The sequence below is a fragment of the Parasteatoda tepidariorum genome, chromosome 8 (assembly GCF_043381705.1).
Source record: "Parasteatoda tepidariorum isolate YZ-2023 chromosome 8, CAS_Ptep_4.0, whole genome shotgun sequence".
In the NCBI taxonomy this organism is placed as follows: Eukaryota; Metazoa; Arthropoda; class Arachnida; order Araneae; family Theridiidae; genus Parasteatoda; species Parasteatoda tepidariorum.
The window spans coordinates 28,444,638-28,469,008 of record NC_092211.1 but is presented as its reverse complement, the minus strand read 5'-3'; the positions used below and the strand labels follow the sequence as shown (position 1 = coordinate 28,469,008).

At 27.8% G+C, this 24,371-nt stretch overlaps 1 protein-coding gene across 2 annotated transcripts in view; it reads right to left on the bottom strand.

Annotated features, from left to right (window-relative positions):
• The window catches only part of LOC107445240 (serine-rich adhesin for platelets-like), a 276,058-nt gene extending 256,988 nt beyond the window's left edge, over positions 1–19,070 (bottom strand). The window contains exons 1-3 of one of the 2 annotated variants that reach the window (XR_001584230.3): positions 18,711–18,803; positions 18,517–18,562; positions 16,869–16,995 (exon numbers count right to left, since the gene is read on the bottom strand). Coding sequence is in view for 1 of the 2 variants with exons in the window: in XM_071184549.1 (XP_071040650.1) it covers positions 18,517–18,562; positions 18,711–18,767 (103 nt within the window). In the remaining variant the exon portion in view is untranslated. Of the gene's footprint in view, positions 1–16,868; positions 16,996–18,516; positions 18,563–18,710 lie in introns of those variants that run through there. The other variant, XM_071184549.1, reaches the window with a different exon arrangement.
• Positions 19,071–24,371: the final 5,301 nt, after the last annotated feature.

Genomic DNA, 24,371 nt, shown 5'->3' with positions numbered 1-24,371 from the left:
ACTATTATAAATTGCTTGTGGAGTAATAATTATTTCCAACTTACGCTTCTTCAAACTGATAAAAATTCGAAAATACGAAAGCAGATCCGATTGTGCAATATTTATGGCATTGAAAAAATTTGGAATTGCTAAAAGCATTTTCAGTTTAACGAGAACTGTAATAGAAGTTTAACAAATCACTTAAATTACTGATTTTGGCACCTCCTTTTTTATTTTACAACAAATAATTTTAAAATTGTTACATCAATAACACGGAACAAGACGAACACGGAACAGGTAATAAATATTTTAATCATCAGGTAATAAATATTTTAATCAAACTTGCTTAAAGTTCACATATACAAAGATAATTTTACTTTAAAACATACACAAAATTTCAAAATAAAATCTTTTCTTATCATTCTAGCTAACCTTACTTAAATTGAGCTAATTTAAAACCCCAAAATAATTTTTAGTCTGAAATTTAGCAAATCTTAGCACCTAGATTCCTGTGAACTAACTTTTTTTTTCATAATATGCAAAGATTTTAGTCTGGAAATATGAAAACTTCATTCAGCAATTTTAAAACAGTTTTTTGTATTTAAAAAATTTCTTAAAATTATTTCATATATCACAATGATAAAATGTTTAGTTTAACAACCATCCAAAAAGCTATAAATTTAAATGTGAAGTAAACTTGCTCATACTTTTTTTTTGATATACAATTTAATAGAATGATGTATTTCGGATAATTCATTATAGTTTTTATAAAAATAGTATTGCGTTTAAAATTGTTTATAAGATCCGCATTTAAATAAAATTTTACGACCGCATCTGAGTTGAAAATCGGCTAAAGGGGTAACATTAAGTGGAGCATAATTTTCAAAATTTAGTTTTTGAAAATTACTTTTATTATTTTAGATTTTATGGTATTGACACATTAATTCTTTAAGACATTGGAAAAAAGCAAATGTATAAACTTATTACAAAGTTAAATAAATTTTAATTTCATTTCATTTATATTTTCGCTAGCTCATTATATTTATAAAACGAGGTATTCGAGTGTTTCTAGAAATTGAAGTAGAATAATTTCAGCGTTCTCTAGATTAAATATTAGCTGAAGAGAAAATCTGATTTCAAATATGTGCATAGCTGGAAATTCCTGAAAACAGGGTTGTCATTTCAAGTACTACACTAACTATCTTCTTTGAATACAAAATCACATTTAAACCAATTACAGTTCTTAATTAAATTCAAACTTTCGCAGGCACTCCATTGCTCGAATAATTAAACATCGACAAACATTTCCTTAGAAACAGAAAATTTTGAACTAAATTCTAATTTACTTTTAAATATATTTTAAGAACATAGACAAAATGAAGTGGACCATTTTTAATTGCTATAATATGTTTCTAAATGTTTAAATATGCAACCAAAAAGGCGTTAGTTATTTATAATTATTAGGATCATATATGAATAAATAATTGCTAAATTTTTAAGCTAATTTTGCATTAGCATTTTCCTGAACATTTACGTTAAAATTCAAATTCACATTGATATTTTTTTACACATGTTTTAACAAATACTTTGCATGATCATGCTCACATTTAGTTAGCAAAAGAACTTTTTCAAATAATATTTTTAAGCGTATTTGGATCTTATAAGAAAATCATAAAATAATTAGGTAGCTAATCATTTTGACAAATTCAATTCCACTTAATACATTAACGACAAAATAGATTGTTCACTTAATCCTTATGCTAGTGCAGTGAATAAATTTTTTCTTAAAAAAGTAAAAAAGTGGACTACAGTGATTAACTTTTGATCTAATGATCAATTTTTCACTTTCTAGAACTCAATCTTAATGGTTCGAAGGGGTGATTTGAGGTGATAAGGTGACGATTCGATGGTGAGGGAGTCGAAGAGCACGATACGATACAAAAATTTGACAATAGAATCCAAATAATCAATTATTTGAAAATAGTATCCAAATAATTAATTATTTATATACCATTATCAAATTTAATGCTCCACGTCAGTTTTGAGTGCACAAAACAAATGCTTAATTACGTATGAAATTCAACTTGATTTTTCAAGCCTCACTACATCTTGTGATTTGCATTTCATGAATATAAAAAAATACCAATATGACCAACAAAAAGATACGTTAAAAGTCATTACAAAAATAAATACGCAAGAATGAAGTTTTTTTTCTGATTATTTTTGATGGACAAAACCGAATGCCAATTTCTCTTGATTTCCAAAGTTTCAGCCTCTTAAAAGAAATATCTACTTGTTTGTGGAGAAAGTTTTCCCGTATTTTATCGTTGGTTTAGTCTAATTACCTCAGTATATCGTTCTTAAAACTTAAAAAGCGGACGTAAAAAGGTAAATAAAACTACTTTCTTTGATCTTGTTTTTGGAAGAGAGCAAATCAAAAGCGGAAATTTCCCTGATGCCAGCAATACATCGAAACTATGCTTAGCTAGAAGGTGGGGTAAAAGTAAAAACGCGTGTACATCATTAGTAAAGGAATTCCATTCTTTTTTAGAAGTATTGGTTTTTTTACTTAGGTGGAAAATGCCGCTAGATGTCGCTTCCGGCCATTGTGCGACGTAATGACGATATCACGTGCTAAGCCATGGAACAAAGGGAAATTTCAAACATTAAGTTTTTCTTTATTTTTCTTGTGTTTTAATCTCTTAAATATATATTTTCTCCTTAGTTTCAGGGTTTTGGCTTCTTTGAGAGATGAATAACACGAAATGAAAATATGAGGTTAAAAAGAAAGAGGATGTAGAGGGGGAGGAAATTTATGAGAAGAAATTTGTTTTTCGCAAGTTTTTGACATTTTGTTTGAATGATACATATTGAGACTATTAAGAGGTATAAAGACATTAAAGTTTCGATTATTCTTAAAGGTATTTATTTGCTCTCACTAGCAATGTAGTAGGAAAAAAAGTATAAGCTGCATATGCTTAGAATTCATAAATCATTAAAATCATGAGCTATATTATAATTAAATTGTACGCTGATTTATTTGAACATTTTTAAAAATGTTTGACAAATAAATTTGTAAATAGTTAAGATTTTGCTTAAGTTTTCTAAATTGTTATAATAAAAAAATTCTTTAGCATTAATGATGCTGCATTATTTATGCTAAAAAATTAACAGCCCCTTCTGAGAAAAAAGTTTTATTCAAATCCAAATTCATACATTTTTGAAAAGCAATTTTATTAAATTATTTTACTAGATCTGCCCCTTAGGAAATCTATTCTTATTTAATAGTAGCTTTTTTCAATTTCTTTTGACAAATTTAATACTTTTTCGCCAAATGAAGTGTTTTGTTTCCAAACATAATCAATATACTTTGTTAGAAATTTACTTTTTTTGATCATTCAGTACTTTCAGTTTCTTATGTAAATATTGCTTAGATAGTCAATTTTAATGTACAGTACGCAAAAAAGGACCGCTTTGAATTATATTTGACTAAAAATCGGATCTTCAAGGTCTTGGAATAAATCTTAATATTTTGAGAGAGGTCGAACTCAAATATGCTATTAAAATTGCGCAGACGACATTTTACGCTACGAAATCAAGCACTACACTTGCTTCCTCCGTACATACCTTTTTTTCGACAGATTCAGATTTCTGACCTCCAAAATACATGGAGCTAGCAGCAATCTGAGAAATATGATCCTAATAGTTTGGTCAAGAGACAGGTACGAAATTTAGTTCCTTTAACGTTAGCTTTATATTTTGCAAGCTTCACCTAGTTTTCAAAACTTTTTATTTGAATTCAAAAATTTTTTGCACACATTTAAAAAATTCGCTTTTTGTTATTTAATTTTGCAATAGTCGAGAAAATTTTTTATTGAAATTCACACAATTTTTAAATAATTTTAATGAATGTAATTTTACGTGGCAAAATAAAAACTTTGAGAAAAGACGGTCGAATAGTTCCTGAATAATAAAATTTTAAAAAAGAGTTATATTTTTGAAATTCTCGGTAACTATTCGACCGGTTTCATTCATTTTTTTTTCCAATTTTTAACTTGATTAAAAGTTATTCAGGATGATCCGTTTATTTTTTTTGCGCACAGGTTAATAATTTTTTTCTTATCTGAAATATAATGACAGGAAATAGAATAAACTCATTTAAGTACTGTGTACTAGTATAATAGTTGCTTTTAGGATAAGTAGTTTCTGTATGACGCTTCTAATATTATTTTCAACGTGAGATACTGCTTGCAAAACCCAACTCTCCAAAGCTTCACTGTTACTTATAATCCAGGTCTAAATAAATAAACATAATGTTTGACATTTAACTCTCACGTTTGCATGCAAATGGTATAGTCACAGTTTACACTAGCTGAAAAGTATTACTTTTTATGTGAAACTCGTGAAACAATTACATTTGGCACATTTTGTAACATAAACTTAATTGTTGTTTGTAGAACAGAAAGGGCAATCTCAAGGTGACCCTGCTGAAATATCCAATTTCGAAAGATCAAAGTGATCGCATAAAAGAAAGATCTGAGGATCCTAAGGATCAAAAGAATGAAGGTCCTTTGAGGCAAGCAATGGTAGTAGGCACGACAATAATTTTTACGCCTCCCTCCCTGACATTTAACGTGGCAATAACTACTGTGCTCGGATTTTCTGTCAATATAAAGTTTGTTCTAGTTTAACATTGTAAAAAACTCCTGACAAAATTATGGTAAAATGTACTGACACTCAGGATGCCGGTAATTTTAACCGGAATATGCTACTATAAAGTCTAAAAATATTAAAAAAAATAATTGGCTAGCACAAGCATGAATAAAAGTAAAAGTATTTAAAAATAACCGGCTAGCAAAAGCATGAATAAAATAAGCTAAATACATAACGAGATAAACAATGAAATAAAAGCAGACGATAAAATTATAAGACTTTTTGTAGAACAACAGAAGTTGTTGGTTTGTTTAGATATTAGTTTCGCTTTGGAATTTGAGCTTTCATATAACCCGTTGCGGGTTTTTCTAGTTGCTTTATAATATTTAACTATCTCGTTACGGGTACTTTATTTGTTATTGTGTGTGTTGTTTGTGAATAAAAGTTTTATAAGAAACAGAACTGTTATTCATATAACTTGATACGTTACACTACGGAACAAAAAATCTGATATACCGTAATATTCAGACGGATAATTACATTGAAATCAATGAATTTCTCTAATTAAATAAATGTTACTGTAATAATTACGGTATAATATTTTACGGTAAAAATGAATTTTACAAATGATGTTCAAACAATACCAATACTTTATACCAAAATTTGATCCTTAAATTTTTTATAGTGCATAGTAGTTTTAGAAAGGACATGGTTGCTAAAAATATGAGAAAAATCAAGTTGCATAAATAAAGTTTTGTTAAATTATTTCTCTTAAAATCCCTTTCGAACCAAATGAGTTATCAAAGAGCTTTTTAAAATAGCTTTTTTAAAAAAAATTCTTTCATTGTTTTTTATAAGAACATCTTGGTTTAAAAGAAGTTCAATTAAATTAAGTTCAACATAAGTTTAAGCAAACTTTCATACTTCATAGTCACTTTATATAATTATTGACAAAAGAATATTTGTCTTGTAGTTCTTTAAAGAATAAAAAGAAAAATCATTATTACACGTGGTTACAATTTTAGACTTAAAAAAAGTCTTCCAACAAAAATATATAAACTTTTAAGCTTTTACATTTATTGTCTTCTATTCCAAGATTGAAATAAAAACACTTCTTTTAATTTGAACTCAGAAATTATTGTAAGTTTCAGAAAAATTGCTTTTAAAATGATGATAATATACATAAAGAAGCTTTCTTCTTAATAAAAAACTGAGCGCTCGAAGCCATTTTTAATTTCTTTCAAAACCATTATGTCAATATTGTCCTATCTTTAAATTATTTTTGTAAGGAATATCAGAAATATATTATTTGTCAAAGATTAGAAGTCTGTTCTTTTCTTTACTTAAGTTGGGTCTATATTTGTAAGAGAATGATGAATTTCGTTCTTTATTGCAAATCTGCATTTTTATTTCGTGAAAAAATTATTTTCTAGATAAATTTCATTTATAAGTATTTTTTGCAGAGATTTGGTATTAAGTAACTGGTATAACGAATGTATGTTTCGGGTAAATCTCTTTATTACGTTAAAAAATAATCATTCAGTTTTGTTTTACTAAACTTTGCACAGAGACAAAAAGTGCAGTGAAAAATACCAGAATATGGTACGACTTCTGGGAGAACACCAAAAATCACGGTAATTTTTACCAAAGCACTTCGATAATGATTTTTTGTTAAAACTAATAATAAAATTATTACCATGCTATTGGAAGTAAATGTGGTAAAATTTAGTAATTTTATAATAAGACCAGATAATCCTCATAAATTGAATAAAAAGGATTCAAGTTTAATTTAATCGTTTTTATAACAGAAAAATTCAGCTACAAATTCTTTTGTTGTAAAGAAAAATATTAATGTTAACCAACATAAATTACTTAAAAATTATTTTGTCTAAACTACACGAGTGACATTAAAATTATTATTAATCGAAAACAAAAATAACATTGAAATTATTATAACTAAACCATTTGAATAAAAAAGGTGATTTAAAAAGTTCGCCTTAATAAAAAAAAGAATGATTTTATTCTCATTTAATCATCATAAATTTAATAAGAGAATTTAAATTCAATTTTCATGATTTTATAAGAGACCGTATCAATTGCAAGCTGTCTGGTTTGAAAAAAACTCCAGAAAAATTAATTAAAGAACTATTCATTTGAAGGCATACATGGTGCATTACTGGAAATGTATTTTATTTAAACTTCTTTTAATAAATTTCAGCTGGGAAACCACTGAATAAAGAGAAAAAGCTTAAAGAAAATATTTGAAAAAAGTCACCCTGTGTGGGGGGAAAACACGAGTAAAAAATCCTTGGGGAAAATAAAACATAAAGAGAGAAAATAAAATTAATAACATTCAGATGTAAAATCGAACCTTCCAGTTATTGCAGTTTAATTAAACTTTTGATAATTTAGAATTCACTGCAGCCGTTCTTTGTAAATAAATTTCTCAGATGCGCAGCCAGAAAATACCTGCCTCCTCTTATCCTTTCTTATTTTAATCAAAGTCATTTCACTTCAGTTTGAGATGTGAATAATTTGCTTTTGTAAGACCATTCAGTGTAGAATTTTATAATATCGTTTGCAGAATGAGGAGATTTTTTTTTTCTTCATCGATGTTCGTTTTATTTCGATATTGTTCGGCGAATGATGCCATCCTTTTCATTGAAATAAAAATAACGAGTATCTGTCGCTAAAAAGAAACAGCTCTTGCATTTGAAAAGAAACAGACGAGAGTGTTTTCAAGTATATTTATTGAAATGAATATAGAGTAGAAGAATGCGCAAAAGAAGACTGACTTTTATTATATTTTTTTGCAATTAATGAAACGTTTCTTTTTCCATCATAATGGTCTTTTTAATTTCACACAAATCTATTGTGTAGCAAATATTTTATATAATCAAATAAACTTTTTTGTTGAAAAATAACAACTTTTCAAAAAGGAATTGCATTTAAAAATTAATGAAATATTTTGTTAATAATGGATTTCTAATTATTTTTCCAATGCCTTTAACACTTTTCATCTTATGTTTGGCATGTTTTAACTAAATATTTACCGATATTATTATCACAAGCACTTACTAGAAATCGTTTTAAATTGCTATGAACTATTTATAAAAACCACTTGCAAAGCCATTATTATAAAAATGTTGTACAAAATTTTGTTGTTTAAGCAAAAATGTAATATTTTCAAATTTTAAAATTAATGCTGTTTTAATTTTTTTATTGAATACGTTTACCGTGTTTAAAATATTATGATTATGATATTATTCAAATTTATTTAAGATCACTATCAATTCAACCAGTTGAAATTATTCAAAAGGATAAATTGGCAGTTTTGTAACTTACGGTTTTAAAATTTATACTAATGTTTTATTTATTTTAATTGCTTGAAATATCTTTCTTAGTTTGTTAGTCTACAATCTAACAAGACACAGGGCCCCTAATGATGTTTTTAACTATCCACTGAACTTTGAACAGCTCCAACCTTATTTATAAAACTAATGTGTCTAGGGGTAGATATAAGACTGCAAGATACGTCTGCTTGTTGCGCCACCTGACGGAAAGTTATGAAAATAACTTTACTATCACGAAAACGTTACATGGTAAAGGGGAAACTAAATTACAAACTCGTAGAGCAGTAAAGAACGAGAGGACATTTTGTGGACACTAATACTAATATGAATGCTGAAAGAGGGCATTTTCTTGATTAGGGAAAAATTAGTTATGACGAGATACCTAAAAGCTTAAAAAGATTTAAAAATCAAAAGACTTCTTAAAAAGGCTCCGTAGTTATACCTCAACACCCCCTAATTCCTTAAATAGAAAGACAGTTACACGAACGTAAAAGAATAAATAAAATAAAGCGTTTTACACTTTTAATATTTTAATAATTTAAATTAGGCAGCAGACAACTTCAGCTTTAGCATGTCCAAACTTAGAATTCTTCTTTCCTATAAGAATTATTAGTCTTTGGAAATTACAACACCGTGTCATAATGGTGTTCTTTTATCCATTCTGTAACCATTACAATAATATTTTCATGCTGTACAATTTTTTAAAATCTCAATATACTACTCTGAACAAAACAAAAAAGTACTTGGAACGGTGTCATAAAACAAAACGTATCAATTTATTGAAAATTAATTTCTTCTCCAATGATGAACGTTAATACTCTAAAGTTAATACTTTTTTATTCTAATGGCAGGCTCAGAACTTTTACGTCCTTCGGCTAGGAAGATGCCGGAAGTATTACTCATTTAGCGTTACCCAGTGGGCACCTGTGAATTTAAGTTATGGAGGCGAGCAGCATTATCCACGACACACTGCCACAGATATCCGCTTATAGGGCGGGCAGCACTCACACATCACACATTAGAGAACAACACACAGAGTGAAACATCCATGCTCTGAGCGGGATTCGAACCAGCAGCTAATGTTAATACTCTAATACTGCAATTTTTTTTCCAAGCTTGATCTCCTAAAAATTACTTTATGTATGCCCCTCAGAGTGCCCAGCGAGTTTTATCTATCAAGTGAATGAACTCATAAAGATAGCCGCAGATAAATAAATAACTAACTTTGTGCTGTATCATGATGCATGCGGGACAGTATTTGTTAAACTTTTGTTAAAAATTGGCGGAAAAGATCTGCAGTGTGAGGAGGTGCGTTATCATGGTACAAAACGATTAATGAATGTTCTTTCCACATTTGAATCTATTCTTGGTGAATTTCTTCAAGCAATTGCGATCTATAATTTTTCCTAAGAAGATCCTAATGAGGAGGTGCTCGTTACCATGGTACAAAACTATGGGTAGACTATATTTGAGGGTGCACCTTGATTCTCGCCAAGTTGTGATCGCGGTTGGTCGCCAAGCTGGGCGATGTTGAAACCCAATCGTGATTCTGATTGGTTTAGATTTTAGCGTTATTTTTAAATGTTCAACGGTATATGTAATTTCAGAGGTCCGTTACTTTTACGTTGGATACCGGCTGGTAAGGTTGCTTTTGCTTCTGGTCAATAAGATAGAAGGTATGTGGGCAGTCATAAAAAAGGTATTTAGAAGAAAATGCCACCGCCAGTCCGGTACCACAGACGCCATTTCGATGCGTATTTCGCCGAATTTATGTGGCGATGGAGGTACACAGATTCCAATCATGATAAAGTTAGACAATATCTAACTGCTATTAGAGAATTCTGTGCACCTAAATCTGAGAATATTCAAGCTTATTGAAGAAGTGGGTTGTTTTTTTCCTTTTCTTTCTGTGCTTGCTCCATTAATTTTTGTTTCGATTCAAAATACATTTCATTGGTTTCATTAATTTTACTTACATTGGGTTCATTACAATTTTATAAAGTTTTGGCCGATGTTTTGTTGAAATTTTGCAATGTTTTGTTGAAATATCATTATGTTTCGGCCGCCATTCCTGTTACCACGGTATTCCGCGCATACAGGAATGGCGCCAAACATAAATCGCTAATTTCACCAAGGGGCACGCTCAAGTATATTTTTACCCAAAATGATTAACGAATGTTCTCTCCACATTTAAAGTCATTCTTGATTAATTTCTTCCTGTAAATGCAATCTATAATTTTTCAATAAAAGATCCTACTTTTTACCAAATTGTCTTGGTAAAAGTCCGAAGTATGCTTTGAAACTATTCCTTTTCAGTTATTCCTTTTCATTTAAAAAAAGCCATCGTTAAAAGCTTTTTTCATCATTTCAGATTCTTTTGAAGTATATATTTTATTTCGAAAGCGAAATTTTATGCATGTTCTATGCTTAATACTATTTGCCATTCCTAATATTAATGGGTGGGAGGCTCGTCTGTCATTAAAAAAATTTTTTTATTCCAATTTTAGAAACCTTTCTGACAGTTTCCGAACGTTGAAAGAATTCATGAAAGCGTATTACAAGTATATATGACGAGATTTAGCATATATGAATTTGAAATAAAGCAGCCCTTATACTTTTTAACCCCAGTAGTATGTAATAAATGTGAATGATTTTTTGTTTCGGTATTTTCACTGCATTGTTAAACAACATCATTTAATGAACAATTCCTTCATAAAATTAAAAACGCATTAACTTAATATATCTTTCCATAATTATATTTATTATGTTGCTTGTGTATCCTCTCGAATCAAATGAACAAATTGGCATGATTTGCTAGGTATCCAGAAATTGTCAATAAGTTGAACTTCCAATGGGAACTCTTAGAGCCCATCAATAATCCGTAGTTAGAATTAGACGCCGTCCCTCCTTTCCGGCGTCTAAATCGATGCCTAATTAGGGGAAGGAGGCGGAAGATGTTCATTGGTGCATCTCTTTCTTATAATCTTTAAAGTTCTCCTGAGGAGTATTTGATGATGAGGAAGATGCTCTTCTTGGAAGATGAGGACATTCTCATTGGAAATATTTCAAGCTCAAAGGAAAACTTTTCTACTATAGTATTTGATGGTTAAAACTGAAAGAAGCGTCAATTTTTATTGAAATAATTATGAATAAGTTACAGTAATATCCCTAAATCTGTTAAATCCTATATTTTACCAGTAAAACTTATCTTTCATCAAAGAGGCTTGGTAAAAGCCTGAAGTATGTTTTAATATGATTTCATTTCGACCTTTCACCAAGCCTTCTGGTTGAAACTACTGAGTTATCGAACTACTATGGTAAATCTTAGACTACGGCCTTTACAGTAGCATAGGGAATGCATTCTGACATAGTCTAACTGTTTAAGTAAAATACCAGATCATAACAACAAATAGAAAAGAGCAAAAGGAAGATTATTTATTTAGTTGTGATCAATGTGATTATACACAAATAAATACTTTATTTAGGTAATAACTGTATACTAAATGCATACTCATCGGCAAGCGTACTCCAAAGAGGCTTGGTAAAAGCCTGAAGTATGCTTTAATATGATTTCATTTCCACCTTTCACCAAGCCTTCTGGGTAAAACTGCGGAGTTATCGAACTACTATGGTAAAGCCTAGACTACGGCCTTTACAGTAGCATAGGGAATGGATTCTGACATAGTCTAACTGTTTAAGTAAAAGACCAGATCATAACAACAAATAGAAAAGAGCAAAAGGTAGATTAATTATTTAGCTGTGATCAATGTGATTATACACAAATAAATACTTTATTTAGGTAATAACTATATACTAAATGCATACTCATCGGCAAGCGTACTTCAAAGAGGCTTGGTAAAAGCCTGAAGTATGCTTTAATTTGATTTCATTTCGACCTTTCATCAAGCCTTCTGGGTAATACTTAGAAGTTATTGAACTGCTATGGTAAATCCTAGACTACGGCCTTTACAGTAAAACAGGGAATGGATTCTGACATAATCAAACTGTTTAAGTATAAGACCATATCATAACAACAAATAGAAAAGAGCAAAAGGAAGATTAATTATTTAGTTGTGATCAATATGATTATACACAAATAAATACTTTATTTAGGTAATAACTGTATACTAAATGCACACTCATCGGCAAGCGTAGTTTAATTGATTAATTAAAAGCATTGAAATAAGAAAATAGAAAAGTGATGATATCAAGAGAAATTCGAGCAAATTTTCAGAAAAACAATTTCTTTCAAATTATCTAAATTTGTACCTTTAAATTGTAGCTGCATCGAATTTATTATTTTAACTCACTTTCATTTTGAATTTAAATTTAAGAATTTCAACATTTCGAACAACTTCTACATAAATTCAGCACACATCTACCTTTTCTAAAAGCTTTTTATATTAACTTCATAAAACATAGATATTATAATCTCTATTGAATAGAAATATGAACTTAAATGTGAATACCAGTACTCATCGTGAAATGTTAAAAATAAAAACAAATTAATTCAATATCATACAATTTTGATATCAAACATTTGATAAAAGTAATAAATAAAAAAAATCTCTAAAGGCAATTATGTAAAATTTATTAGATGACAAAATAGTAGGGGAGAGTGGGGTCAATTGTAACATTTTTTACTTAACTATTTTTAACTAACAAAAAAACCAATATATTATTAGTATTAATTGACAGACGAGTAAAGTAGACTATCCTCTACTAGAAAAAAAAATAAATGCCTAATTTTAAATGTTATTATATTAGTTATTAACAATTTTTGACAGTCGAGCACTTGTTACAATTGTCCCCACTTACGGGGTCAATTGTAACAGTTCATAAATTCAACTAAAACATAGTTAATTATACATAGTATCATAGTTGTGATATATTTCTTTATTGATCAAAATAGTAGTGATATTTTAGGAGTAAAAATAATAATGAGCAGAGACCTAAAGGGTTAAGCTTTTAACTTTAAGGGGTTAAAAATTTTAATTTATGCTGTGAAAGGTGACAAATAAAATAATGCACATGCAACATAATATAAATGGTTTGTAAACGTAAGATTATTTATTTTCAGCTGTTACAATCGTCCCTTTACTTATTGTTACAATTGTCCCCAAGACGCCATTTCAGCTTCATTTGTTAAAAACAATGCTAGTTAATTAGCAAAACTAATCTTTTTTTTTATTGAAATGTTAATTAAGGTGTCCACTTACATATTCGGTTACTAATTTTTATTTGTTTAAACAAAATTACTTTGTTACAATATAATATTCTAATACCAAAAAAAGTACTTGCGTGGCGTGAAAATATCTTTTGGGATCTAACTCTTTCAAAAGTACATAAAAATGATTGCCATCAGGGGTGTACATGTAGATTTATTAAATACACCTTGTGCGCCACCTAGGAACCAAATCTAGAACCCGACACTCGAAATTTTTGCTGTGTTACAATCGTAACCTGTTACAATTGACCCCACTCTCCCCTACAGTTTAATAAGATACAAAATATGTAGCACATCCAATCCACTTCAAAATAAATAAAAGTAAAAATTTCCAGATAAAATTTTGGTTTAAGGTACTTTATATACCGTAATTTGATCTAGAAATTTTTACATTGTAGATACTTAATTTAAAAGAAATAAGGCTGTCATGAAGAAAATGCCTAGAATAGGATAAAGAACGATACTACTATTGCCATTTCACAAAAAAAATCTAAGAAAAAGAAAATTTGTATGTGCTATTATTTAGGAGTCTTGAAACACGATAAATATATTAACAACATATATAAATTGTAAAATATTAAAAAAAAAGGGTTGTGGTTTTTTTTAAAAACAAAATCACGATTAAAGGGCTTGCAATAATAAACAGCCTTTTGTCCACAAATGACATCAAACTTCTTGATAATAATGCTTCTAGTTTAGTTCCTTTTAATTATAAGAAAACTTTATTACTTTGCATAACAATATGTGTAATTCTCACTTGAAGTCTTTCAATTTAAATAAAAACAGTTTTAGAATAAAAATTCTTACACTGTAAAAAAATTCCGAATCAAATTACGGTAAAAAGTTCTGGTACTTTGGGGTGTAAGATCCGTAAAGTACATTTTACCGTAATTTTTGCAGAGATATTGATTTAATACAATTCATTCAGGGATTTTAAGATAATTATTATGGCACATCAGATTTTCTGTTTCATAATATGCTGCAGTAAAAACGGATTTTGCACACTGAGTGCCGGTACTTTTACAGCAAAGTAAAACATTTATTCACGGCATAATCAATAGAAAATTTGAGAAGGAAATAAATTACTTAAACATAGATAAATTTATAAAAGAAAACAGTTTATCAGTCTTAAATTATAAGATAATCACAATTAGTTTGCACTTGTTCAGCCAAAAATCCTTATTCAAAACTTTCCTGAGTTGTATTAATATATTATTTACATTTAAAATAAATTCAAAACATTTATTTTCATAGTCTAAATACCATAATCTAAAATTTTAATTTAATGAAACCAATTTAGAGACTGAAAAATTAATCATTTTTGATACTTTCAAAAAATAAATGTTATTTTTCTTAAAAATTTATTTAATAACGGTATATTTATTCTTTGTTATATGAAGTAATACTTATAAAAACAAATGAGTTGTTTCTAAGATGATATTTATGTAAGAAAACTTAATAAAACAACCACGCATTTAAAATTAAAAAAAAAAATAAACACGAACATGACATTTATAAATTTGTCACTATATATCTGACTCTGCCTCCGTAAATCTTTTTTTGAATGAAAGTAAACAAAGTATTATTTTTCTGAATCTAATTATATCACTAAAAAATTAAATTTTTCTATATAATAATAATAATGTAACATTTAATGTACTGTAAACAAATAACTTATTGATATTATTAATTTTATATTTTGATTTTATATATGGCACTTAATTGTTTTTTCAATTCGCTTTTTGCCTTATTAACCCTGCCAACGAATTTAATTTAAGTGATTAATTTTTTTAGTCCAAATTTATATTCCACAATTAGAAATTTGTAGTTAATAGAGCATGACTGTTAATTACGTATATCACTTTTCCGCATACTGGGAACGAAAAAATCCTATCTTTGATAAATGGAGATATTTAGAAATAATAGCAACGATATATTTATCAAGATTGAACTTTTAATTTTTTTTTAACTTCCTGATAAAAAAAAATTATATATTACAACACTCTGTCAACATCTTAATCAGGTGTAATCCGTTCCCTATAAAGCAGTTACCTTACCTGAAACCAAGAAATTTCCTAATATATAACCTTTCTAAAATATATCTAAAAAATGCATGTAACTGATACGAGAGATAAAACACGCATTAAACATTACGATATTACGAGCGATAATATACTCTTTACGATATTACGAGCGATAATATACACTTTACGATATTACGAGCGATAATATGCACATTACATGTGCAATCAATGACTAAATGACTGACAAAATACCATAAGTAGTTTAGAACAAGAATACTATCGTTTCAAACGTCGAAGTTTATATGTAATTATTAGATACGTTCGACAGTAGTAATTTTTGTGGATATTACTATTTAAAAATAGAAAAGAGTAGCCATTGTCTTCTGCTTTGAGAAAAATTCTAAGTAAATGAATCCATAAACAAATTCCTAAGAAACAAGATTTATTACCAAGCGGGATGATAAAAAAATATTTTAATACTAATTTTATCAAACGTCATTACCCAGGACCTTCGGTGAAAATTATCATACTTTTTGGTGCTGCTATAGTGCGAGAAACATGGTAAATTCTACCATATTCTGGCATTTTTTAACATACTTTTTCTGTGTACTGGAATCTTAAAGCTATGCTGATGCTTACGTTATTTTTTCGGTTTTAAAATATTAATTTTAATTTTTTAAATTAATAAATATATGGAAATAATCATATATTTGGTGAAATTACAAACTTTTAAGATCTATGATAGTCACACTTAACGTTTGTCATAAATTATGGGTTCTATTTTATGCTAAACAAATAGCAAATTTTTTGATAGATTAATTTTCTTGATAAGAAGTCATTAAAAGATAGATAAGATGGACATTAAAAATGAAATTAATTGAGGAATTTAAAGTTAATTTAAGATAAAGAGCTGAATCATTTCAACAATAATTATTGCAGCTTAGTTGTAGTTTAGCATGTTCTTTAAATTGTGAAAAAATTTCGAAATGGAAACGTATACTCGATTAAGCATGATTAAAACACGGAATATTAAGAATACCAATTTTGAGGGAAACTTTGCCAATTAAGCTGACCGACGCCAATGCAGCTGCTTATCGATAGATAAAATTTTCTCAAACTAGTTTAAATACAATAACTCTAGTGTTGAGTAACTGTGATAGTTGAAAAATTTCTATTATTTGAAAAATTTTTGAATTCTGAAGCTCTTTAAAATACTAAAATACAGTATTATGAAATAATAACAGAATTATGATAATTAATATTCAATTAAAATCTAATTTTTAGAATATAGTGTTTAACAATACAATTTGCGTTCCCTAAAATTGAATGTAAAAACCGTATCTAAAATTTATATGTTTTACTAAAGTTCTCAGCAAAAAATTAGCATTTTAGTTATTAATTTACTACCAATTGCTAAAGATATAAAAAGGACATAAATGTTTATAGTATTTAATTTTGAGCAAAAATTATATCTTATAAATTATATATTCTTTCACTATATTATATTTTTCTTCTTCTGCAATTCTTTTAACTACTTAAATAATGTGAAATAAAATTTATACAAAATAACAAAACAAATTGCAACTGATTAAAGTGAAGCAATTAGAAACAAACAAAAATATAACAAGTATATTTAAGGAAAAACAAAATGACTTTTATTTAGTTTCTTTAATATAATCTTGAACTTTTAAGAGCTAATTGATGCAGATTTCATTATGATTTCATCCGTTGGTCTCATCCTAATTCAATAACAACATTTCTGTAAAATTAAAACATAATGCAAGTTCAAAAATAAAAATAAATCATAATTAAATCAAAATGTAACTTTTGAAAATGAAACAATAACAAAATTGAATTAATTAAGAATTTAACTTTTAATTGAGTTAAAGAAAACATGAAATTAGCAAAATCTAAAAAGAAAAGCAAATTAAAATATGTAAGCAATATGCATACCAATAAAATGCTGCTTTATTTATTAGTATATTTTTTTCCATTTAAATTATGGTATTTTGTAGCAAACCAATTTTAAAAAGTTTAATTTATTAAAGTCATCGTTTGAAATTGCATCGTTGAACATTGTAATATTTTTTTCTCCTTTTTCAAAGAGATTTTTTTAATAATAAAATAACATTTATTTTAACAAAATCAGAGTATTTTCTGAATTAAAAAGAGGTGTAAGACTAATTGCATATTTATTTACTCTTTTGAATTCCGTCTTTATTCATTTTCTTAAAATAAATAGATTTTATGCAAATTTAAGTACAGCTGTAATATTTACTGACTATTTTATTTTGTTATATATTTGTTAAGGCTATGAAACTTTTTATGTTTTAAGTAATGGAATATTCGGTACTAAATAAATTGTAAAAAGTTTAATTTAATATGCATAACAATTGTAGGTTTAAATATATAAATATTCAAGCTTGATTATGAAGCATCAGTTACAAGAAAGGAAATGTAAATTGAAATAAATATTATTCAAACAATATATAATAAATTTTTCTATCATTAAAATTAAACTTGTTTTTGTTTTAGTGACGTTTTCGTGATATATAATAAAAGTAAGTCATTTATCAAACAAATGAAAACAAATTTATCAAACAAATGAACACGGCAGGCTAACTTATTATTTTATTTTTTAATGTAAAAAAATATTAATTATATTGTATATATAATTGTAACTATCATTTATTTTTGAAAATACAACTGTTCAACCTAATTTTAAATACTAGTTAATAAAAATGAGCTTTTATATAATGTTTGTTGTATACAATACACTCTGCCAATATTTGAGAAACGGTAAATTTGTTCTTTTGAATAAAATGTAAATGAATAATTTTTTTTACAAACTTGAATAAAAAAATCAAGTGAAAAGATAAAAAAACAAAATACAATTCTTGAAGTCATAATAAAACTTAATATATCCCCATTGGTTAAATATGTAAAAATAAATAGTTTTTTTTTCTTTTGATATAGCCAAGTTTCTTTAAAAATATGTTTTTTTTATAAATTTTAAATGTTAATTCGCAAAGTAAAGTTTAATATAAAAAATTTCTAAAATAAATTAAAACAGAAACTGATAATTAAATAATAAAAGTGTTTATTCAACTACTGAGTAGACGACAGAATTTTTTTTTAAAGAAATTAAAGTAAAAAGCTTTGACTAAAATTAACTAACTATCTCGGAGAAAACACGGCATTCATTTTTAGTATTGAAGATTTAATAAATACCTGCACATTATTTTAAACCAATTTAAGCAAAAATGAATTAAACTCTAACCTGCCACTGGTGATAGTTTCCTTATAACGCACCACCTTGGTTTCCACTGCAAAGAAAAATATTTTTTAATAGAACCCTTTTTTATGGGGACAATAATATATTTAACAAAACTAAATTGATTTTGGTTCTGGTGAGTATATATATATATATTTTTTCAAATATTTATTCACATTTTTATTTTCATAAAATATTACCTTCTTATTATCTCTGTATTTCAATGTTCCTTCTATGACCGTTTGCGGGTCGGCCATGCCGAACGGTCTTTAGCAATTTTAAGCGAAATTCCAAACGATATTAAAATTCTTTCACAAACTTCCGATGTTCCACACTATCCATTTGTAATCCTCACGCACATTTAAAAAAAATCCACCAATAAAAAACGCAAACGATAAAGAAAATAATCTTTTTTGGTAAAAATTTACCGTTGCCACTAAATAACTCGTAAATAATTTGAATATATGATCGCTATTGTTAAGGAGCAACTTCTCTCGTGATTAATACAGAGGACGGCACCCAACTCAACTTTACTCTATCGCCGTTCAAGCGGCATCTGGGTTGATTCGCGGAGATCGGAACTATGTTGTAGGGGGATTTTCCTTTTTTCCTCTGGATTTCGCCGACAAAACTATGCTAACAGCGGCATCCAGCGGCAATTGTCTTCTTTACTTGCAGTTCATGAATGATCTTTCGATTTAGCTTTACTTACGAAAAGGATAATATTAATAACATTATACGCAACGTTTATACGATCATTTTAATATGTTACGTAATTATTCTTTAGCATGATTAAATGTTTCATACAAAGGATTGCTGAAATTACTAAAGTAAGATCAAATTACAACACAGCTTATATTAAACAGATTATCTTAAATCTTCTTTTATTTTAACTGGGAAATAATTTAAAAACCCGTTCTTATCAATTTTGAAATATATTTAGATATAATTAATAAATAACATTTTAATATTATGGGCAGTTACTATAGAGCACGATTAAATGTTACCTAGAAATGATTGATTAAATTACTAATGTAATATCACACAGCTTATGTTAAACAAATTATATTGAAATATTCTTTTATTTGAACTGTGAAATAATTAAAACACACGTCCTTCTCATCCTTAGAAATTTCTTTGAAATAATTTTAAACTAGTTATTAAGTACGTTAATGCATTGTTCTATGTGTATGTTCTAAAGTGCACTTAAATATTTGTATATGAGAACATGTAAATATTTCTATATGAAAGATTGTTTAAATAATTGGTACCATTTAACATAAGCTGCACACACCTTAAACTCACCAAATTATATTGAAATCTTCATTTATTTAAAATGTGGAATAATTTAAACTGATGTTCTTTTAATTTTTAAAAATTTATTTGAAAAAATATGAAGTAAGTATAAAGCACATTATTATATTTTTGTATCTGCATTTTCCAAAGCACATTTAAAAATTTGTAAACTAGGGCAATTAGACATTTCTATAGAAAGGATTGATTAAATGATTGATATGATAGCCACACAGTTATAAAGTACATTAATGAACTTTTGTATGAGTATGTTCTAAAGCACATTTAAATATTTGTATATGAAAGCAATTAATTATTTCTATTGTAAGGATTGTTTAAATGATTGATAGGGAAATATTATTTTATTTAAAATGTAAAATACTTTAAATACTCGCTCTTCTAAATTTTAGAAACTTTTTGAAATATTTTAAAGTAAGTTACAAAGTGGATTAATGTATTTTCATATGTTTATGTTTTAAAGCACACTTAAGTATTTGTATATGAGAATAACTAAATATTTCTATAGAAATTATTGCCTAACTGATTGATGCGTTATAACATTAGCTACACACCTTGTATTCAATAAAATATTTTTAAACATTTAAATATTCTCAATAATAATTATGATTTTACAGCAAAACGCAACGGCACTCAGAGTGCCGGTAATTTTTACCATAATTTGAGTCGTAGTTGTTTACAGAATGCCTATTACAATAAGTAATTAACACCAGTAGCGTCAATTGGTGATTTAGCGGCCTCTCAACGAAAGTTAGGGAAATTAATAAAAAAATTGTTTCAAGAATATTGATCGAAATTCAGTACAATATTTCCGTTATATTCTTAAACGAATGGCTATTATACCATCTCAAAACACTCTTTTTAGACATCTCTAGCGTACTCATCTCATAGTGTTACATTACAGACACATTATTACCTGCTGTAAATTTTCTGATTTGTAGACCTCCGTTTACCTTGTAAATAGTTTACAACATAGTAAAAACCTATTATTTCTTTTATATGTTTTAATATGACTGAAAACCTTACCATTTCAACTGGATGATTTTTTTTATTAGTAGCAAAATGCATTCATTAGAATTAAATTTTTGTTTAAAAATATTTATAATATTTATAATATAAATATTATAACTATTATAGATATAAATATTATATTATAAACTTTATAAATATTTATAATATTAATATATAAATATTTATAATATTGATATATAGATATTTTTATATATCAATATTATAAATATTTATCAATATTATAAATATTATACCCTGAAAAAGTGCGTCTTAAAATGCTTATTATGCTTGTAGTATTTACACTTTAACACATTCTTTCAATTTGCAAATTGGACAAAAAAACAAACTGGATGACTACCAAGGAATTCGGACTACTCTACAAGCAATGATGATAAAAGACGAAAATAATTCTAGTCTTACTACTGTACTGTATTTTAATGACATTTATGATAAAAAATAACGCAATTCTGGTAATAAAAACTAAAATACACGATATTTAAATCATGTATTTGGTAATATTACCGTTCATATTGTAACAGTTTACCGGAAATTCTAGATTTCAAAATATTATTATTTATTACCCCATATTATTGAAAAATACAAAACTGAAAGTACATTTAACAAACTAAATGGTTTTATACCATGCTCTGAGAAATCGCGATTAAATTGCTAAATTTACCATTGCTAAATTTGCCTCATTTACCAAATTTTATTACATATTATAAAACCTTATTACATTGCTCATTTTGCCAAAATCATTACCACGATGGTTCGTTAAAAATAACCAAGCATTTTAGTGTTTCCATAGATCCTGAAAAACGGTATATTTTACCATATTCTGGTAGTCTTGATCGTACTTTTTTTTCTCAGTGTACCCAAACATAACAAACTTTTACTCAAATGTAACCAAATAAGGGATAACATTCAATCGACGTCACACCTTATGCCTTATTGATGTTGTGATATTAATTTTCTTAAAACGATTAACGGTTTACAGCCTCTTAGAATTTATAAATTGCGGAAAATGAAAGGTAAATGAAAGCGTAAATGATTAGTAAAAATGAATGGTATGAATGGTAAAATTACAAATCATAAGATCCCTTTGAATATTCAGCCTATGCAAACGTCGACTAATTGACATAACATAAGCGGAGGGATTACGTCTGGAAGCTTTGAAAGTATATTCTGTTTTATATATCTTGTTATTGTTTAGTTATTCAGTTCCATATCCTTAAACTGCTTACTAGTAATAAAATAAGTTAGAAATGACTTTGTATGAGTATAATATTTATAGCGCCATTTTTTGAACGGCGCTAGAGTAGAAATTTTTTGCTGCATGTTTATAAATACTTCGTCTTGCCTAAATTGGGTGTGTGGATTTCAAATCTGAATTTTTTCCGTTAAGGCTACAGTTTATTTAATTGATATTTTCAGTCTAATTTCTGTAGAAATGTACAAGCTTAAAAGCTTTATGTATAACATTGGGTAACGTAAACATTGCGACAGATTTTTTAAGGGAATTAGGGCACATCATCAAGACTGAAATTAAATAGGAAACCATGTCCATAAATGTCATCCTACGTGGCTAGAAGTACTTTCCTGTTATGACCTGTTCAGAAGCTCACGAAGAAACAGCCCTAACTTCTTATGACTTTCCGGGCATGGATTCCTATGAAATTTTAATCCTAATGATGCGCTCTAACTCAGCAAGAGATTTGTTGCAATATTTACTCGATTCCCAGTTGTTTATAAAGCTTTAAAACTTGTACATTTCGACACAAATATAGACTAAAATTTTCATTTAAGAAAAATTGTAACTTGGAGATAGAAACTGACTTTAGATTTGGAATCAACTATACAAAAATACCTATGATCTGTTGAAAAATCAAATACAGGAGAGTGAGAAATTGAAAAAAATAGTTCCTCGGTGGAATTAGAGTTGTGCCACTATTCAAATAAGGCCTTATTTTTTTTTCTCCAAAGGAATTAAAAGGGGATAATATTAGTTACAAAAAGGCAGGAGGAGTAGGACAATGCGTCCACATCCGAGAGGTGTTGAGTTCAATTACCGTCGGCCAAAGACTCACCGTGAACAAAATGGTAACTGATGCACGTAAAATTGTTCGGGGACACAGAAGTTCCAATAACAAATAAATATCTCTGAGAGAACTGGATCAGAGATTGATCGTGCTCTGGTTTAGGTCAAAATTGCAATCTGCGGATGAATGGATGGTGTGTAAATGTGCCTTCCTTGTAAAACGAGGTGTGATGTATCTATGACGTCACTGGATCATCCTCGGGGATGCTTCCAAGACCGTCGCCAATAGCTCATTGCGCATCTCTAGAGCGATGTAAATAAAAAGCACAAAAAATTGGATATTTCTACGTTTTAAAAAGTAAAAAAACAGAGTAGAGTCCGGGATATTTCGTAATGATTTTGTGCTTTATAAATAGATGAGAAGATTAAAAAAAAATTTTTTTTTAAATGAAATGTTTTTTTATTTTAATAAGATTGGTATAAAACATTAAAGCTGTTTTTATGAAATAGTGTTTTAAACTTAACTATTATTAAAGCAAGTTCCTTCGTACAAGAAAGCAATAACGGTCTTGCATCAGTTTTTAATACAGCATCTTTCACTTTGAAACATCGCCATTTTTCACAACTTACTAAAAGCTCAATGTGTCGTGTAATGCACAGGAAAACAAAATCTTTTCTCATCCAACTATTTAAAACAAATACCTTATTACAAAGACCCCCAAAGCATACATAAAAACAGTACCGAAAAGAAGAAGAAAAAAAGAATCAAAAATGAAAAAAGTACACTAAAAGATAAAGTCATAGTTTCAGCTTATGGCCTCAAGCTATCATATCAGAATAGGGTGTGAGAAAAGTTACGAAGCAAGAAAGGAAGTTTAGTTATACCTCCTCCCCTTAAAATAAAATATCATAAAATAAGTCTAGAAAGAAAAGGTGTGAAAAAATAGCATTGAGGATAAGATAATAATGTAAGTAAGCGGAAGAGGGGGTGGACTTCACCTCAAGGCTTCCCTCAGAACGTTTCTCTGGAAAAAGTTTGGAAGGAGCTACTTCAGGAATTATGTTAAGAACCTTTAACTTGATTGTATATTTGTATGTAATTTGAACAGAAAATAAAATTTTTCTGAGCATTAAATTTGTAGAAGCCTTTTTTTTTTTAACCATTATGAATTTTCAAAATCCGAAGTAACATTTTTAGAGGTCAAAATGCAATTCTTAAAGGTTAAAGTAATCTTTAAAGTAGACAAAAATATATTTTGAAAAAAGTAATTTTTTCAAAGTAATTTTTAGAAGCAAATTTTATAAGGCCAAGAAATCTTTTATAGTCAAATTAGCGTTTTTAAATTTGTATCGTTTTCCGGAAGCAAACGTTTTTAAATCTGAAATACTGTTTATAAAGATCAAATTAACTTTTCAAAAATACAAACTGAAGTATGAGGAGAATGTTTTTTAATAAAATAGTTTTAGTCCAGTTTTTAAGTTGATCACATTTTGTTTGTAG